Raw genomic sequence first — 21,636 nt, 5'->3', positions numbered from 1 at the left:
CAGAATCAAATGAAAAAAATGAGTCAATAATGGGCCGTGTACGTTTTGATGGTTCGTTTTTCGTTTTTGATGTGAAGAATGGAGAACGGAACCACGTGACAAGTACATTTTTCAATGTAAAAGCCATGCACGATCTAACGTTAACGAATATGTATAACGTTATGAATAAATACATGCATACAGATCTATACCAGGGTAACGTTATGATACATACATTTTTTGTTTTGTGCATTTCATTTAGACATGATATTTTATGTGAAGTAATAGCCTAATAATATGGAAATAGCCTGTGTGGTCTGTCCCAAGCAGTGTTGTCTAAACGCACGTTATACATATATCCTAGTTCAGTGGTCAGCAATAGGCGGCCCGCAGGCCGAAATAGGTCCGCCAGCAATAATATCTGCCGATCAGATTATTTTGAGAATATGATTTGTGATGAAGACTCGCTTTATTGTATCGGAATCGGGAGATTTAGGTAACGTTTTTAAAACACAAAGGACACCTCTTTCCTATCGTATTAAGGTAGACAATGAGCTACAACCTTATTTTCACCTAAACGAGGCGAGCCGGCCTCGGAGCTGTACATTTAATAATAATAATATTGATCTATATGTGCAGTCGGCCTTGACGAGGCAAGTGCGCAGCCAGGGACCGTCTAAAAAGTGCAACACTGAAAAGAGACACTACAAAAAGATTCAATAACTTCACGTCATACAGTGTATAGTGTCACCAAAATCACTGCACACATCATCAATGGTATCCTATTGGTTATACTACAACACTACAAATGCTTTTTCATAATTCTGGGGATTTTGTATTGGAAAAAAACATTAAATATCTTCACTCTTATAGAGTGTAGTGTCACCAAACTCACTTAAAGTGCCACTTGCAGGTTAAACACTATACAATTATGGGTAGTTTACATCATTGACCTAATTTCATTATTTATTTTTTTCCATTTGACGCCGGAAATTCCACTCAGAAAGGGTTAAAAATGTCCACGCACGAATAACATGTATGGAGCCAATCAAAAAGCTTATCAGACGCTATCAGTGCCGTGATGTCACTGCAGGTAACTTTTCCCTACCTCTCATCCACTACAATGGAGTTTGACGAGCTCAAACAAGGGACTAAACAATTATGCCACATCAATGTGGAACGCAGTGGCGTCGTTAGCCCTGGGCTTCCGGGGCTTTAGCCCCGGATGTTTTTCTCCTAGCCCCGGACCTTAAAAAAAAAAAAAAAAAAATGTTTACATTTTTTTTTTTTTTTTTTTACTTTTTTTTTTTTTTTTTTTTTATGTCAGCATCCCCATTGTCTGTGCTGAATGTTTGTTAGTGTTTGGTATTTTTTGTTGGTTTTTAGTACTTTTAATCCATTTTTAGTAAGTAGTTTTCATTTGATCCTATCATTCTTTCATTCACCGATTTGTGGACTTGAAGATGTGCACTTTAACACAGCAGCACCTGGAGCCATCCATACCCATGTCCAGTGTCCACTGACAAAGACATGCTCATGATACTGTGATAAACTATAATAAGCTTTAATCGAACCCTGGTTCATTTCCTCGGATAGTCCGGTTGGTTTGGGGTGGTGTGAAAGCTCATTCACTCTTGCAAGTGAACCCTGCTACGGTTCATTTGAGATGTGAATGCAAAGCGGACCAAAGGCAGGAAAAGACCCAAAAATCGAATATTTCTTTTATGAGAAGACTGAAACATAATTATAATGAAACACACAATAGTTTTTTTTCGATTGCTTAAGCATGATTTTGAAAACAGGGCCTGGTGTTTCAAAACACACAATTAGCACAACCACACACACAATTATCAGAACACCTCAGATCTTTTGCTAAATTAAACACTTGTCAAAACCATACACTAATTTATAAAAACTACATTTTGTTACCATATGAAACACACGTTTCATATGACTCAATTCTGTTTGAACCAGTTACACACACTGCTGTGCTTAACCTAAAACACATTTAGCAATTCTACTTCTCAGTGATTACAGTACTGTAAGTGAAGTATGCAGAGAATGTGCAAATATACAATAAATTCACCAAACACTACACAAGACCAATGCTGTAGAGTAGACTGATGAAAATATAATTTATTTATCTACATATACCCAAATCAATGATGCAGACTGCTAAAAAAAACATTTTCTCTCCATATACCCAAATCAATGATGCAGACTGATGAAAATTAAAATGTTCTCTCCATATAACCAAATCAGTCAACATTTCAACATGGAGAATCACAACAAAACATGTCCCAGTTTTCATGCTACTATGTGCATAACACTGTAAGCTCAGCAAATATCAGACAAACATAAAATACTGTATCCAGTACAGGTTAAAATTACAGTAAAACAAAAACAATTTTGAAAAAATGTAAATAGAGTACAGAAAATACTAGACATTATCTCTTTGCCTATGGATCTGGCAAGATCATTTTTTGTTGTGATTCTCCATGTTGACATGTTGACGGATTTGGGAAAATGGGAGAAAATGTATATTTTCATCAGTCTGCATCATTGGTTGTCTTGTGTAGTGTTTGGTGAATGTATTGTATATTTTCACGTTCTCTGTGTACAGTACTTCACTCTCTTTCCATTTTGGTTGAAGACAGGTGAACTCACCTGCTGCATTTTTATAGTGCTTAAACCTGATTGGTGTATCTACTATTAAGCAATGGTGTGTTTGTGCATCTGATGGCTGTGTTTAACCAATTGGCTCATATGTGTGGTAATTTGACATTCTGTGTCTAATGTAATGGAAGTGTGTTTAGTGTTTTGCAAATCACTGTGTGTATTGTTTTGCAAAAAGTGTGAGGCTGACATTGTGCTTATAGGGGTGCAAATCTGGGCCTACGTTTTGCTCCTTGAGTGTAAGGTTTTGATAATTGTGTAATACTTCTGATTTGAGTGTTTATGCAATTGAAGAAAACTGTAAAGACTAGAGATGAACTGTTTATTTCTTTTGTACATAGGCTGTGCATAATGTTTGTTTGTTTGTTTGTTTATTTGCTTATGTGTATGATTCTTAACTGTTTTTATTTTGTTATTGGTGTATATGTGTGTATGTATGTACAGTATATGTATATATATTATATATATATGTATATATATGTGTATATATGTATATTTGTACTCCTGTTGGGGCCTCTTGGACCAGATCAATGTTTTATCTGGCAAAATAAAGGTTAAATAAATAAATAAGAAACTGATGATTTGGTCCTGTTAACTTTGAATTTTCTATGGGAACTGCCCAGATCCCTCTCATGGACATGGACCTCACTTTGAGAACCTCTAATTCGTTCATCAGTATTCATCTCTAATTACTCTAAAATTGCGTATTTCTGTGTTTAAAAAAATAAAATAAAAAAGGGGGGGGGGAGCCCCCCTCCACCCCCCCGGGCTGAAGCCCCCAATGTTTTCTAACCCTAAAAACGCCCCTGGTGGAACGCCCTACCCAAAGCTGTAAAGGAATGTGAATCACTACCCACTTTCAAAACCACTCTCAAAGAACACCTACGGGAGACTGCAATTCGAAACTGGCCCCTGTAAATGTCTTGACCCAACCCCCTCCAATGTACAGTAAATTACCTAACCCAAGAATACATGAGACCCTCTTCTTAGAACCAAGTATGGTTTCATCGATATTCCAATGTACAGTTTTTCTTGTACAGTTGTACAGTTTCCCACACCCTGCCTACCCAACCCCCCACCCCACCCACCCAACCACCTCCAATGTACAGTTCCCCACACCCTGCCTACCCAACCCCCCACCCCACCCACCCAACCACCTCCAATGTACAGTCCCCCCCACCCCACCTACCCAACCTCCTCCAATGTACAGTTTCTACGTCAAATGAATATACCGTACTTTTCGCACTATAAGCCGCACCTGACTATAAGCCGCAGCAGCTAAATTGAATGATGTGTACATATATAAGCCGCACTGGACTATAAGCCGCATGTGTTTTAATGTTTAATTACCATATGTAAGGAGTGGAGCCTGCGGCTTAATTTGACTCAACATGGGAAACCTCACATTTCACTTCTTCCATCACATTAAATCAGATGTCAGTGTGCTATAAACAACCAATATGATGTAGACTTGGCATCATATATAACCCGGACACGGAAAGGATTGACAGATTGATTGCTCGTTCTCGATTCTGTGGGTGGTGGTGCATAATAACAAGAATGAACTCATTTACAAGTTGTATTAAGTAAATAAGGGAACAGATAAATAACATTTCAATGCAGTAAAAAAAAGCAATATTTCGATTTTCGGGTTTTGTCCACATATAAGCCGCACCGTTATATAAGCCGCAGGGTCGAAAAATGCGGGGAAAAGCCGCGGCTTATAGTCCGAAAAGTACGGTACTCTCTTTTTTAGACTCTTTTTGTATCACAAACAGTACTGTATTTGCAAATCTGGTATGTCATAGATGTATAGATGTAGCAGTACTGTATCTGTAAGTTGTGTATGTCATATATGTTATGATGAATTGAAAATGGGGGACCCTGATGTAAACAAGACAAAAGTCTTTCTCTGGTCTGCATCCCCTTAACAATTGTGTGTATTGAGTTGTACTGTACTGTACCCATTCTGCAATCTGTTAATAAAGTTTTCAATCAATCAATCAATCAGCTAGCTTGCTAGCCGGCATTCTCGAAACTCCTAACTCCTGTATACCTTTGTCCTCACAAACAAAGTATTCTGCCAGGGAACTTATGGACACGACAGTCATGGACCGCGGAACCGGTATGGCCAGTAGGGCCGTGGCCCTACCAACTTTTGGGGTGTAAAAAAAAAAAGTATTATTATTATTTTTTTATACAGTTTTGGCGCCCTCCACTATATCTGCAACCATTATTTTTACATAAAAAAAATTCTAACATAAGGGAAAATTAGCCAAAAATCTAAAACGGTCGGTCGGTCTGAGCCTCAGCTTTAGGTGTTCACAGTCTTTCTTTCTTCTTAATTTTCTTTGAAAGCAAATTTGCACATTCTTTTATTGTTTGTTATTATTATTATTATTATTATTATTATTATTATTATTATTATTATTATTATTATTATTATTATTATTATTATTATTATTATTATTATTATTATTATTGTGTGTTAGCTAAGTTGTTTATTTGTTTTAATTCTTTAGTGTGCACTTTACATTTATTCTTAGCTCTTGTTCTTGCTTGTAAAAAATAAAGGTGCAGTACTTTACTGTATAACTGTTAACCCTTTCACTGCCACACGACTGAGGGTTAACCCTTTATTATCACACAACCGACGGTCGTGAAAGGGTTAACCTTCTGTGTATTGTTGCAGTGAAAAGGCTTAACCGGTTGGTAGCGTCTGTGAGTACCTTTGAAATGTCTCTGTGATTCTTGTATAACGAACGGTTCGGTTAGAACCAGTCCTTCATGGTCAACATACGTTGGTTTGCTATTGAGGAGCAAGTGACTGTTGGTTCACTCTGTGCATCACAGTTTTTTGGCTCATTTTCCCTTATGTTCGATTTTTTTTTATGTAAAAATAATGGTTGCCGATATAGAGGAGGGCGCCAAAACTGTGCAGAGCAAAAATAAATAAATCAAATATATATATATATATATATATATATATATATATATATATATATATTTTTTTTTTTTACACCCCAAAAGTTGGCCCTACCTATTCCAAATGCGTTCCGCGGTCCATGACGACAGTAGTAGTAGTTATAAGGTGTTTGAGCTTGTAACGTTAGTTAACGTTACTATTGAACTGACACCGGGTGTGGGAGGGCTGTCGGAGGTACTGGGGGAAGTGAGAGTGTGTGGGGAGCTACTGCTGACCGCCTTGGAAGGCGAGGGAGACCAGAGTACCATCCCCCAGGTTAGTAAATCCTGGGCCCCATCCACTCCTGCTGCAAGCCCTCCAGAACGACGTTCCGGGCCAAAGACGGGGGTACATATAGATCCAATTCTATAGTATCCTGCTACCAGGTGGCTGTGTACTACTACTCCCATAAGCAGGGATAATCCACCCTTCTACATTATCTTATAAGCTTTTTGATTGGCACCATACATGTTATTCGTGCATGGACATTTTTAACCCTTTCTGAGTGGAATTTCCGGCGTCAAATGGAAAAAAATAAAGAATGAAATTAGATACCAATGATGTAAACTACCCATAATTGTATCGGGTTTAACCTGCAAGTGGCACTTTAAGTGAGTTTGGTGACACTACACTCTATAAGAGTGAAGATATTTAATGTTTTTTCTTCCAATACAAAATCCCCAGAATTATGAAAAAGCATTTTTTTCAAATCTAAGTGTTGTAGTATAACCAATAGGATACCATTGATGATGTGTGCAGTGATTTTGGTGACACTATACACTGTATGACGTGAAGTTATTGAATCTTTTTGCAGTGTCTCTTTTCGGTGTTGCACTTTTTAGACGGTCCCTGGCTGCGCACTTGCCTCGTCAAGGCCGACTGATATATAGATCAATATTATTATTATTAAATGTACAGCTCCGAGGCCGGCTCGCCTCGTTTAGGTGAAAATAAGGTTGTAGCTCATTGTCTACCTTAATACGATAGGAAAGAGGTGTCCTTTGTGTTATAAAAACGTTACCTAAATCTCCTGATTCCGATACAATAAAGCGAGTCTTCATCACAAATCATATTCTCAAAATAATCTGATCGGCAGATATTATTGCTGGCGGACCTATTTCGGACTGCGGGCCGCCTATTGCTGACCACTGAACTAGGATAACGTGCGTTTAGACAACACTGCTTGGGACAGACCACACAGGCTATTTCCATATTATTAGGCTATTACTTCACATAAAATATCATGTCTAAATGAAATGCACAAAACAAAAAATGTATGTATCATAACGTTACCCTGGTATAGATCTGTATGCATGTATTTATGTATTTATTCATAACGTTATACATATTCGTTAACGTTAGATCGTGCATGGCTTTTACATTGAAAAATGTACTTGTCACGTGGTTCCGGTTTTCGTTTTTTCTTTTTTAAACGAAAAACGAACTATCAAAACGTACACGGACCCATGGGCTGTGGCGCAGCGCGGTGGTGGACTTCCTCGAGAGGGAGAGGGAGACACGCAGAGTGTTTACAGTTCGTTCTCTCTCGGTTCGGGAGCATGGGCTGTGGCGCAGCGCGGTGGTGGACTTCCTCGAGAGGGAGAGGGAGACACGCAGAGTGTTTACAGTTCTCTCTCTCGCTCTCGCTCGGCTGGCAGCTAGAGGGGGGCGGGCGTTATTATGCAAATGAGGACCATCTGACGTCCCGAATACGCTAATTTTCAGATGACTCACTTGAGGGAGGGACATTATTGTGAGATGAGAATTGGAAGAATGCGCCAAATCGAGAATTAGAGACATAGATCCTATTACTATAAGTCCACATAGCTAGAAAATGACCCTAAACACTGGAAAAGGTCATTTATAAGATAGTTCCCCTTTAATGCACTTCTCCATTGAAGGTAAACTAGGTAACATGGACGGCATTCACATCACAGCATGAATAATATCACAATATTAAATACCGAATACTGTAGTATCCTGAATAATATCACAATATTAACCACAGCGTACTGGATTATCCTGAATAATATCACAATATTAAAAGCAGAATAGTAGAGTACCCTGAATAATATCACAATATTAAAGACAGAATACTGGAGTATACCCTGAATAATATTTTATTTATCCTTTATTTATCCAGGAATGTCCCAGTGAGATACAAGATCTCTTCTTCCAGGGAGTCCTGACCAACACGTCACACAACAAGTTTCAACATAAAACAGGGCATTAAACAAAAAACATACAATTGAAATATAAATACAGAAGGCCATTTGTGCAGTGGCAAAGCGCAGACCCCCGACGCTGAAAGATCACACTGTAGGTGAAAAGATGCGACGGCTGCTACCTTCGAGTACCGGAGGGGACTCGTGCAATGTATGGCTTCGTCCACATTACAGCCGGCTTGTGGGAGGCATGAAACAGCGTTCGAGACAGGGGAGGGTATAATTGGACGATACGAAATTGGGATGGGAGAAAAAAATTGAAAATGGGAGAAAAAGTGGATACAAAAAAAAAGAAAGTATGGGAGCCCTTCAGTCTTCTGCAGGCAAGTGCAGCAGAACGCCTTTCAAAGCTTTCAGTGTCGATCCAGTGAGCGGTTACCCCAATGAAACTTCTTTGTCGGGCTGTCCAGTAATCTGTTGTTGTCGCGATCCATTCAGCTTCACTCATAGCACCAGTGACTTTCTCTTTCATGGTTTGAGCAGCTTTGCTGATCTTCGAGCGGACAGTGGGCCTCGTAATGATGTTAGTGCTTGGTCGCAAACCATTTATCAGCTTTTTGAATGATAGCAAGTCAACAACACTATAAGGTTGGAGTCCTTGAACTATGTATTTTTTATGTAGATAGGGCCATGGATGCTCGTCTTGTCCATCCACGCCGTCGCCGACCATTTCGTCCTCTTCATCACTCATTGTAATAATAATAATGGATTGGATTTATATAGCGCTCTTCTCTGACTGACTGTTGCTCTGACTCAGAGCGCTTCACAGAGTCCATTATTCGTTCATACACAGTCATACCGGTGGTGGTAAGCTACAATTGCAGCCAGAGCTGCCCTGAGGCAGACTCACGGAAGCGTGGCGAATAATCAACGCCTACGGCCCCTCCGACCACCACCAACATTCATTCACATGCATACACATTCATACGAGGCAAGTAGGTTAAGTGTCTTGCCCAAGGACACAACGGCAATGGGATGGACATGGGCTTGAGCGGGATTCGAACCACCAACCCTTCGATCATTGGACGCCCCGCTCTACCCCTGAGCCACGCCGCCCCACTGTGGCCATCTTCTATGGCTTGTCACTCTGACTGTCTATTCTTCTGATAGCAGGTGTTTAATCAAAGATCCCCGCTTTCTAGTCTTGCACAAGGACCAATCAGCATGGGTATGGGCGGGTTCATTTTCCATTGATGGGGATTTGATTGGCTGTTTACCTGGATTAATAACGTTAACGTTAGTTTGGCCAAATCAACAATTCAAATATACCAATTAAAATGGTTGGACCTGCGAGATTTGTACTTTGTACTTTGTAGGTCTGCATTTTAAATGTAAGGAGTAAAAAGTATGTTTTTTTTCTCTGAAATGTAATGGAGTAAAAGTACAAAGTATACAAACCTAATAATACTCAAGTAAAGTACAAATCCCCCAAAACAGTACTTAAGTATTGTAACGAAGTACAATTACTCAAGTACTTTAGCGTTAGACTTGCCTGGACCAAAATTCTCCAAAATTCTCCAAAATTCTCCACACAGTCTGGAACAGGGTTTCAAAGGGTGGGCGATACTGCCACCTAGCAGGATCTGGCCGGTACTACACTTTTGGCGTCTCAGTATGGCTTTCAGCGGTAACATATAGGTCCGTGAGTGTAATATTGATATTAAAATCGAATAAAAGAGAAAAACGATCTAAAAACGTAATATTACGTTTTTGGCGCCCAACGGTTGGCGAGCAAACACGTAATATTACGTGATTGGCGTGAATGAGTTAATGGCAGTGACAGTACAGTTACTATGCATTTCTGTTTTCATGATGGATAACAAAAAAGTTTCTCCTGTACATACTGTTAACACATTGAGTGCCAGCAGGGGGCGCCAGATTTAGCGTTTGAATGTCCGCCTTTTTGGACTGATTTTCCGATATTTCATGATTTTCGCGAGCTATTTCTATATTCTATATTATGGCTATGTGTCTAATACGCCCGTCGCTTATCAATGACTTGCTTGCAGTCACCATGGCCGAAACAGATTGTTTTTTCATCGGTACATTTCCGTTCTATATCGTTTTGAAAAACTGAAGTTTTAGGAAAAAAAAGTTCTGTGATAATAGCTCTTTAGTGGAATACACAAAACACGTTGTAATTTTTCTGCCTATTTATGAATCGTTTTCAAATAAACGCTAGATTATCGATAGTATATGTGTACTTATGCACGCTAGAGAAGCGGGCTGAAAAATCGATTATCTATTTCCTGGTCAGCGCCGCTAACGTCATAACACACACACACACACACACACACAGACACGTTGAGATATATGTGAAAAATACATCTGATTACCCCAAGACTGGTAACATAGATTCCTTACCTCATATCAGATGTTCTGCAAAAAGATTATTCCAATTCTAAAATATCGATCGTTTATTGATCCAATGTTAGGTACTCGAAACACATATTCCACGCTGTTCTGAGGGTCCACAATGAACCCGATCGGCTCGGGTTACATGCCTGAGAAGTAAAATGTGGAATCCGGATATATTTTTTTTCATACATTTTCATTGAGTCCAATCCAATGGGTGCATTACCATCCGGGAGACGATAGGGGGCAGTATTTTCCCTGTTCGAGCTCATAGACAGTCCCAATGGTAATGTGAGGCTAGATTGATTAAAAATGAATGGATATCGCTAATAAAAGCAATAACGATTAAATAACAAGACTTCTCGTCATTGGCACTCAACGCATGGCATGAAATAACGAGATTTCTCGTGGCTGGCACTCAAAGTGTTAAACTCTTAAGCCAGAGCGGTCCGGTACTGGTACAAGAATGACATCACGCCAGAATGTATGAATTAATGTTGCATTTTTTTTTTCCAAATGTAGCCAAGAGTAAACTCCTTATTCCTGTCAAAACAACAGTCAACGTGTATATATCCAGCACTACATTTGTTTACCAATGATTTTAAGTGTTATTAGTGAAATATGAGTTTATAGAAATCTCAGGGCATCGAGTCGGAAAAAGGCGAGGATTGACGTGAGGATTTGGCGCAACCTAACTTGAGTGTAGTCTTTTGAGAGAAGAGACCCAGGGCTTTTGATGGACTTTCGAATAAAAAAAGAAATGGACACTTCCCAGCTCTTTTTTTGTTTTTATTTTTGGGATCATACCTCACGGGTGGAACAAACCTGAACGTTATTGCCATAAATTAGAACGCAGTTAGTTTCTCTACCTGTCTGTGAACGTCTAGCAAAATGTGGTGTTGCAATCTGATGAAAAATGGTGGAGAATATAATTTACATTATAAAAAAGTAATTGTACTTACAGTAGATTTCATTCACGGTTTTGTCAGGGGCGCTTGTTGGTACTAAATTCAGATTATACTCTGCCATTGGAAAGGGGAGATTTGGCCTGATCCATAGATGTGCAACTTGGCCATAAGTAACCCATAATAAGGTCATTTATAGGCCTGATATTCTATATTCTATAATCATATTTCAAATAGCATGTGTCCGGATGGCAGAATTCAGTACTGTATCTACAAAACCTTCTGTTTAATCATCTGCCCTTTATTCATTTGCTTAGATTTTTTGTACACGTGATCTCAAGAAGGTGCTGAACAAGCTCAGTGGCAGTTTTTCATGTCTGATAAATTTTAGCATAGTGTTATTCACTGTCAAAGATAAAAAAAAAATTATCCATCCATAGATGTCCCTAGATACCAAGAACATGCTAATGGACCTTGTAGAAGTGGAGCAATCTTCTGAAAATATGGCTAGGGCTTAAGAGGTTAAGAAATATTTTGCTGCAACAACACATTCAAACTGTGCCAGAGGCTCTGACAGCTGTTTAAGAGGTAAGTGACAGAACATTTGAGATGACACTTGAGTTTGGATTAGCGTACTTTATCATTTAATTTAAGCCTTCTAAAATTAGCTTACTAATGTTAGCTGACATTGCCCATACCATCAATATTGAATACAAAACCTTTTAAAAAGCTAACTAACGTAATGCCCACTGGTTATATTGTCAAAGCACTGTTATTGGCTATGCTATTAGCTGTTATTAGCTAGCTATGCTGCTAGATTCCGTTGTTTTGTTTTGTTTTGTTGTTTGTTTGTTTGTTAATTTTAACCACTTCATCCAATTGGACAGAACTTGCCTCCTTTTTTATTTATTTTTATCTCATCTCTTATCTTATTTGTTTTTTCTTGTTGTTACTATACACAGATCTTTTATGTATTTTATTATATATATTTTTTCAATTTTATTACTTACTTTTATTTTTTTTCCATCCTTTCCTTGTACAGTGTCCTTGAGTCTGAGAAAGGCGCTTCTCTCTTAAAATTCAATCTATTATTATTATTATTATTATTATTATTTAGTATACGATATGTCTGATATTAATGTTATGCACCTTTCCAATGGTAGATAATGTTAAGTGCCTACAGGCTATGCTGTCAAAGTGCTGTTATTAGCTATGCTATTAGCTGTTATTAGCTAGCTATGCTCCAAATAGAAGAAACCATAACATTGATATCAGAAATAATGTGATAGCTTAAGTTCCGATTACATTTTTAACAAAAAAAAAATCATAAACCTGTAATGTTTACATCACCTGGGTGTGATTTATTTCTTCTGTTTTAGGTACTGTGATGGTGGGATAGTCATTTAGATCTGGAGTATCTGAATCACTTTGCTTCAGAATGGAGGTCCTTAAGCACAAAGAATCTAAAGAGTGTATCATACACCAGAAAACAACAAAAGAAGATGATGACCTCATTAGTCCTCAAGACTATGAATCCTGGAAAACATTGCTTGAAGCAGCCAAAGTGATAAACTATGCCCCTATAATAGATGTTACTAAAGACCTTGGAGAAAAAGAAGTCCCAAGAATCTACTATCACAGAAAATGCCGGAGCCTCTTCACCATGAAGAGAGACTTAGAGATTCTGAAAAGGAAAGCCAGGGAAAGCATTACAGATGAAGCTGGTGAGAATACATCTACACCAAAAATACCAAGTAGGATATCTTCATCAGAAGCAAGAGTGTATAATCCAATCTGCATTTATTTCGTAATAAGGAGAAGTTTCTCCTTAAGAAGGGCTTCAAGTCAAGGGAAAAGCTTACACAAGCTGTAACACAGAGCTGACCAAACACTACGAGAATGTGCAACGCAAAAGGGACATGCAAAGATTAGACTAGCAGTAACAAGCAGAGACATAGTTGCTGCAGTGGCCCACTATCATCGTTCATGCTGTAAGGATTATACTAGAATCAAGAAGAAGTTCATGCTATAAGGTTTACACTAGAATCAAGAAGAAGTTCATGCTATACGGATTACACTAGAATCAAGAAGAAGTTCATGCTATAAGGATTACACTAGAATCAAGAAGAAGTTCATGCTATAAGGATTACACTAGAATCAAGAAGAAATTCATGCTATAAGGATTACACTAGAATCAAGAAGAAGTTCATGCTATAAGGATTACACTAGAATCAAGAAGAAGTTCATGCTATACGGATTACACTAGAATCAAGAAGAAGTTCATGCTATAAGGTTTACACTAGAATCAAGAAGAAGTTCATGCTATACGGATTACACTAGAATCAAGAAGAAGTTCATGCTATAAGGATTACACTAGAATCAAGAAGAAGTTCATGCTATAAGGATTACACTAGAATCAAGAAGAAGTTCATGCTATACGGATTACACTAGAATCAAGAAGAAGTTCATGCTATAAGGATTACACTAGAATCAAGAAGAAGGAACCTGAGAACAAAGGGAACGATGAAGGAACAGATGGTTGATGAAATGTATAAAAAGGGTTGAAAGGGAAGCCTATAAAGACATTTTCAAGAATATCATAACTGAATGTGAGAACCAGGCATCCACCTCAGAGAGTGTGGAAAGTTCAGACAAAGACGTGGACGACATGGACAATTATTATGATTATTAGGTCATAAAAGTATGGAAATCAACATATGTAAACCAGTCTTTGATTAAAGATATTTACTTTACAATCTGTTTCTTTATTGACTTTTCCCAAATAAACTAAATGGAATCATTCACTTTACTGAAATTAGGCCTTGTATTGCAAATGCCACCAATGACATAATTTATCATACCAACTTTTTATTAAAAAAAAATATATATAAAAAAAGAGCTTGAACTCAACTATCATTGTGACTAATTTCAATGTTGAGGGGGCACTGATGACAAAATACCACTAGGTTGAGTATACATCTATGTTTCATGTTTTTTTTTAGGGTAGTGATATAAAATGCATGGGCTGTCTTAAATACTTCGAAGCTTCGAAGCTTCATTCGATGGCACAAGCTTCGAACATTAAAAAAAATCGAAGTTTAAAAAAAATAAAAAAAATTCAAAACAAAAATTTGATTTTTTTTTTACTTTGATTTTTGTGTGTGTATGTGTGTGTGTGTGTGCGCGTGGGGCCATTGGGTGGGGCCGGGGGACAAATACACTGGAGGAAAGTAACCCAGCTCAGCACTGCCCAAATTATATCATCACTATTGCCTGTTTGAAGGATATCATCCTCAAACACATATACACCTACATGCCTTGTAGAATTCCACACATAAGAAAGAAAGATACTGGGATGAATAAACAAAATAGGAAATAAAATGTAGAAATGCATGCAATACATAAATAAATATGAATCTCCATATATGAAATAGAACATTTAGATAAGGTGCTACTGAGATGTTTTGGTGAGTTCTTTGTTTTTTTGTGGAAGTAGCCCTTCTTAAAAATGCATGAACATTCACTGATAATTGGTCTGTAGTGGAGTCTACAAGGTCTACATTGCCGGACCATGTAGAATCCGGACCTTGTAGACTGACATAATTCTGTGCATAGTTTAGTCTACACAGGCCATATTTCAAATAATCAAAATCTTACTTCATTCATCTTAAACATTCTTGATTTGGGGGATTGGTAGTTCCCATGAAATCTGAAGTTGTTCAAACGACAACAGCGATCCACCTTGAATTAAATCACACAGCCGAGTGAAACCTTGTTGGCTGCGTCACAGTCACGAAAGGGGCTACTTAATTCATTAATCCAATCCACTTTATTTATAGAGCACATTTAAAAACAACAAAGTTTACCAAAGTGCTGTACAAGTCCCACAACATAAGATGTAAAAAAAAAAAATATATATATATATATATATAAATCTCTCTCTCTCTCGAAGCTTCGAATTAAAATCGAAGTTCGGCCCCGAAGCTTCGATTGCCAAAAAAAGCTTCGAAGGTCAGCCCTAGTTTAGCTACCACTGATGCAATGCTTTCACATATGTTCTAACTCTAGAGATGTAACTTATACCTTACCAAAAATCACTATGAGCATTAGTCCCCTCAGATGGTACAGACCAACCCTACTGGCTCACGGACTAAATAGATATAAATCCAGCAGAGACGGACTCGTCGTCTAACAACGTGGATAGTATTATTGAAAAATAATTAAAAACAGATGTAGACGGTCAGGGACAACAGAGCGATGTGGCCCTAAAGCTACAAATAACCCAGTGGAATTACCTACTGGAATTAAGCAGTTTTATTTTTATTTATTTTTTATATACAAAAGATTACATAGAAAGTGAGAGAAAATACTGTAGTTTAGATTTGGGCCTAGTCATCAGTGTTGAGAGTGAGACTTCCAACATTCTGCAAGGGATTAGAACCTTGCGTGCACCAGTCAGCGGCTCAGATGGCCACCATGCTGTGTCACAATGTTTTCAACTCTTGACATGTCAATCACACGGGTTACATCACAGGCGCCTGGCCCACATGAGGCAGATTAACAACCCAAACACAAGACAGTCACTCAATCATATATCCACCATGGTTTATCACAAACACACACACAGAGCACCGCCCACTTCTCTGAGTCCAACCTCCCGCCTTGTGGACGTCCAGTGAAACGGTCCTTATCGTGTTTCCCCTCCTCCGCCACCGCTCCCTGAAGCCTGTGCCTCTCTGGTGGAGTTAGATAAAGGGAGGATGTCTGGTGAGTCGAGGCCTCCAGACCACCTCTGCCAAAACTGCACTCTCTGTTTTGGTTTTGCCGTTTTTCAAGATGAAACAAAGGACAGGCGACCAATGACGCATATTGTTTTTTTGTTGTCCCCCCTCCCCCCACCGTGGTGTTTGTGGGAATAGAAAGAGAAGGATACAGACAGAGAGAGGGGAGGGGCGGTATTTGCCCCAAATTCCACTGGTCTCTCTGCACAGTAAGCCGTGCAGAGCGGCAGGAGTGCTTATGTAACGGCCCCTCCCCCCTCCCTCATGATTTGAGAATAAAAGATCCCCTCCCTCCCTCGGCCGGCCTCCCTCCCTCTCTCCCTCCCTCTCTCCCTCCCTCCCTCCCCACACAGCAGCAGCTCGTGACGTGGTAGGGCCCAGTCTGACCATTTTGCCATGCGCGCTCATTCTCTCTCTTTCTCTTTCTCTCTCTCTCTCTGCCTCCCTCGCTCAAAACATGTCTGAGTGTGTGGACGTGTGCTTAAAAAAAAAAAAAAAAAAAAGACATGTGGCAGAGCGGCTCACATCTGGTCGTCTGACTGAACGCCAGACAGACAGACAAAGAGGGAAAAAGAGAGGGCGATACAGAGAGCACCAGTTATTAAACCAAATAATTTCAATAAGAGCTCCATTTTCAATATCCTTTTCTCTCAAGCCCGGGCAAACAATGTTGTTGTGACTTGGTGTGAAGAATAGACATCTGGTTGAAATCAGCCTCATCATCAGATGGATTAGTGTGAAATCACATGAATCAGCAAGCCGGCTGCTAAGTATAAACACAGGATGGCACTCCCCACAGCAAGACCTGCTCCTCCTCACGCCCGCTGCGTCCAGTTAGCACCGTTTCCATGGCAACAAACGACTTTATTTCCCCCCGCCCCCCTGCTCAGTCAGTTGGGATGTGTGTGTGTGGTATCAAAAATGATTTTTGAATTTCTAACACGCTTGTGTGTGTCTGTGTGTTTCTCTGCGTGCTGTGCGTTTCACAGGAGGGCACGAGAACTTCCGCAAAATGATTGACGAGGCAGAGCCTCTGGGTTACCCGGTGGTGGTGAAGAACGCGCGTGGACACAGAGGTGAGACAAGCAGTCCAGTCTCCTGCCGCCTCCTCACACCAGCACCCCTCACAGTCCCATAGATACCATGTCTCTCAATGCACTCTGCTGACCCCATGGTAACAGGCTCTCTCTGGTAAACAGCCCACTGGCCTCGTTGCTGCAAGTTAGCAGTAAAAGCTTGTGTTTTCATTATGTAAATACATTTTGTGGTAAACGTCTGGTGGGAAATCTGTCGAATAGTTGCAGCAAACATCGGATAGACATCTTCCATATTGTGGTTTCTGCTGGTCTACAGTCCAGTTCACCCATAAGAGGAATGCATCGACGGAGTGCTAAATGATTAGGACTGTGGTGTTGCAACAAGCAAACACACATCAGCCTCAGTACTGCTCTTAATTGCTATATAGCCTGGAGTATACTTCAGTTTCGGCTGCAAGGTTAATCATTTTTGTCCCCAGTTTACTAATTGACCCACTTGTCTCACTTTGCCCCCATTCACACTAGGCTAGCCTGGGAAGTTTGAACCTTGCCGTTTATGTGAAGTTTCCTGGAGACTGACCGGCCTCTGCTGACCCTGGTAGCCCTCCTCTATTCACAGGCACCGACACTCTAGTGGCTCTGCCATTGTGTGAAAGGATAACAATGGACTTTGGCCAAGCAGAGGCCGCCATCACAAGGCATTGTTAAGGAAAGCATTTTATGGAGATCAGGGGGTTGTTTTCTTCCCACTGACAGTGGCGTATGTCCAGCTAGGCAAAAGGCCCCAGGATGCACACACTTCTGTTTTTCATCAGGAGAACAGGAGAAGGATAATATTAAGACGTTTTTATTTATTATTATTATTATTTATTTCTTTACGTGTTGGTAGGTCTACACTTTCTCAGAGAGGCTTTTCATCTGGTTGCGGTGGACAGTTGTTAGGGGGCAGGGCCTCCAGGGATCCTCCATCTTGTTAAGTTAAGTTATACTTTAATTAATCCCCTTGGGGAAATTTGTCCTCTGCATTTGACCCATCTTACCTATTTTAGGAGCAGTGGGCACTGGGCAGCCACACGGTGTGGCGCCCGGGGACCAACTCCAGTTGTAATGCCAGTACCTTGGTCAAGGGCAATGGTAGGAGTATATACCTAGCATGCATGTCTTCTTATGGCGTGGGAGGAAACCTGGAGGAAACCCACGCAAACACAGGGAGAACATGTTCACGAGTCATCATGTCACTTCCTGTTCACGAGTCATCATGTCACGGCTGCCACTCTGCCCATCTTATGTTAACCAATCAAGATAGCCATGTCAAATTATTGTTTGCTTAGCTACATACACGCACACACACACACACACACAAACACACACACACACACACACACACACGCACACACACAAACACACACACACACACACACACACACACACACACACACACACACACACACACACACACACACGCACACACACACACACTAATCACATGGTCTGTTCTGGTGCTGCAACGAGGGTCAGAGGACGTGACACTGCTCACTCAGACACAGTGTTAATTAAAACTGGCCTCTTCTAGACTGTGCGAGAGACATTCAGTCCACTCCTGTGTCCTTGCTGTTACGTGAGGGACGGGGGCTGATGTGAGTTGATGTAGTTGTCTTGGTGAGAGACTTTATCAGCAGGTCAGAGTGTTATATAACCTCAGTCCAGGTTATGCTAATCTTATGATGCTAATCAGGTCCCTTTGTGGGACCTGTTTTTACATGACATGCATAAAACATCTATGTTGTTAGCGTATAACAGTACGAAAAGAAGAAATCTATGTATTTCATGTGATCATGTTTTATTGATGAGGTGGGGTTCTCTTGTGATAGTGTTGGTGCAATTTTTCTCTCCGTTCAATTCATGAAACTCTACTGGCGCGACGGATCAACAAACAGCACAGTAACTCCCCGCCTCCCTCCCCTGCCCTCTCCCAGGCAAGGCTGTGTTCCTGGCCAGGGACAAGCATCACCTGGCGGACCTGTGCCACCTGATCCGCCACGACGCCCCCTACCTGTTCCAGGAGTACGTGAAGGAGTCTCACGGCCGGGACGTCCGGGTGGTGCTGGTGGGCGGCCGCGTCATCGGCTCTATGCTGCGCTGCTCCACCGACGGACGCATGCAGAGCAACTGTTCTCTGGGTTGGTATTTAACATCCTGTAGTGTGGTAGTGAAAGGGTTAAGATAGCGTATACTGTATCATAATATTATAACTTTTCAAACATGAAGGGAAATAACCCTTACCTTTTCTGTTATATTGTAAAATAAACAAATTCGTAAAACTAGTCTTTCCCGATTTAAATTGTAATTGGGGTAAACTCTATTGTGATAATAGCTGATTTTGTCTTATTAACCGGCACTATTTAGTAGACACTGCACGGTGCACTATTTAGTAGACACTACACAGTGCACTATTTAGTAGACACTACACAGTGCACTATTTAGTAGACACTGCACGGTGCACTATTTAGTAGACACTGCACTGTGCACTATTTAGTAGACACTGCACGGTGCATTATTTAGTAGACACTGCACTGTGCACTATTTAGTAGACACTACACAGTGCACTATTTAGTAGACACTACACGGTGCACTATTTAGTAGACACTGCACGGTGCACTATTTTGCACGGTGCACTATTTAGTAGACACTGCACGGTGCACTATTTAGTAGACACTGCACGGTGCACTATTTAGTAGACACTGCAAGGTGCACTATTTAGTAGACACTGCACGGTGCACTATTTAGTAGACACTACACAGTGCACTATTTAGTAGACACTGCACAGTGTACTATTTAGTAGACACTACACAGTGCACTATTTAGTAGACACTACACGGTGCACTATTTAGTAGACACTGCACGGTGCACTTAATTTGGGAAAATGGAGCCAGTGTGCTGCATATTGATCAGCTTCTGCTCCAGAGTTTTTTTTAGAGAAATAGGAGAACATAATGATTGTTGTAAAAATGTTGGTGAATGATTGATTCGGCCTGGTAGCCCAACTTTGTGTTCCAACGGTCAGTGTTTGGAAACATATTTGAAAAGCCAAATGGTGTCACCGCTCTCCGTAACTACAAATAACATGTACACATAACATGTACACATAACATGTGCAAATAACATGTACACATAACATGTACACATAACATGTACACATAACATGTGCAAATCACATGTACACATAACATGTACACATAACATGTACACATAACATAAAAATAACATGTACACATAACATGTACACATAACATGTACACATAACATGTACACATAACATGTACAAATAACATGTACACATAACATGTACACATAACATGTACACATAACATATGCAAATCACATGTACACATAACATGTACAAATCAGATGTACACATAACATGTACACATAACATGTACAAATCAGATGTACACATAACATGTACAAATCACATGTACACATAACATGTACACATAACGTGCAAATCACATGTACACATAACATGTACACAACATGTGCAAATCACATGTACACATAACATGTACAAATCACATGTACACATAACATGTACACACAACATGTACAAATAACATGTACACATAACATAATACAAATAAGCAAAACAATTTATAAATGAGGACTATTTAACCATTAAATCGGCTGGTACCTACAAATTCCTCAAGATGTCCGGCTTCATTCTAGTTTTAACTTGAGCCTGCGATGACCTCTCAGAAGACAGTGATGTTTGGCTGTGTTGCTGTTCACTCTTTGCCGGCCCATCAAACAATGACAAGGAACCAGCGATGCGGCCGACATCGTTCATTGAGAGGTCAGTTTTAACACTAGAACATAGATAGAGGTGTCATAGGAAACTAGGCATCTTGAGGAATTCTTCAGCTATTATTTTATTCCGGCATACCTGCAAAAAGATTACATTGCTCTCTAAAGCAAGTGATTTAACGGGTCAAAATGGTCCTTGTTTATTCATTTAGTTGTTTATGCTTATTCCACGTCACTTGTATGAGGTTGTGTGGACATGATCCTCATTCCAAATGATTGAAAATCTAACAAATAGCACCTTTAAGTTGTCTGGGGTGTGTGCGGTTTTAGGCTAGCCGAGGAAATGATGCAGTCATCAGCTTGTGTTGGCAGCAGCTGGCTTCGTTTCTACGTGAATGTGCCATGTTGATGTTGTTGGCAGCAGCTAGCTCCATTTCTACGTGGATCTGACACGTTAATGTTGTTGGCAGCAGCGAGCTTTGTTTCTATGTAGCTTCGTTTCTATGTGGATCTGACACGTTGATGTTGTTGGCAGCAGCTAGCTTAGTTTTTATGTAGCTTCGTTTCTATGTGGATCTGACGCATTGATGTTGTGGGCAGCAGCTAGCTTAATTTTTATGTAGCTTCGTTTCTATGTGGATCTGACACGTTGATGTTGTTGGCAGCAGCTAGCTTAGTTTTTATGTAGCTTCGTTTCTATGTGGATCTGACGCATTGATGTTAGCAGCAGCTGGCTGTTTTTATGTAGCTTTGTTTCTATGTGGATCTGGCGCATTGATGTTGGCAGCAGCTGGCTGTTTTTATGTAGCTTCGTTTCTATGTGGATCTGACGCATTGATGTTAGCAGCAGCTGGCTGTTTTTATGTAGCTTCGTTTCTATGTGGATCTGGCGCATTGATGTTGGCAGCAGCT

General features: G+C 40.0%; 1 protein-coding gene across 1 annotated transcript in view; it reads left to right on the top strand.

Annotated features, from left to right (window-relative positions):
* The window catches only part of rimkla (ribosomal modification protein rimK-like family member A), a 52,655-nt gene that overhangs the window by 25,288 nt on the left and 5,731 nt on the right, over positions 1–21,636 (top strand). Inside the window, exons 3-4 of the mRNA XM_084333898.1 lie at positions 16,876–16,962; positions 18,900–19,103. Coding sequence (XP_084190024.1) covers positions 16,876–16,962; positions 18,900–19,103 — 291 coding nt within the window. The remainder of the gene's footprint in view (positions 1–16,875; positions 16,963–18,899; positions 19,104–21,636) is intronic.

The sequence above is a fragment of the Notolepis coatsorum genome (genome assembly GCF_963971535.1).
Source record: "Notolepis coatsorum genome assembly, chromosome: 17".
NCBI classification, from domain to species: domain Eukaryota; kingdom Metazoa; phylum Chordata; class Actinopteri; order Aulopiformes; family Paralepididae; genus Notolepis; species Notolepis coatsorum.
The sequence above is the reverse complement of the archived record's forward strand: the minus strand, read 5'-3'. Positions and strand labels throughout refer to the sequence as shown.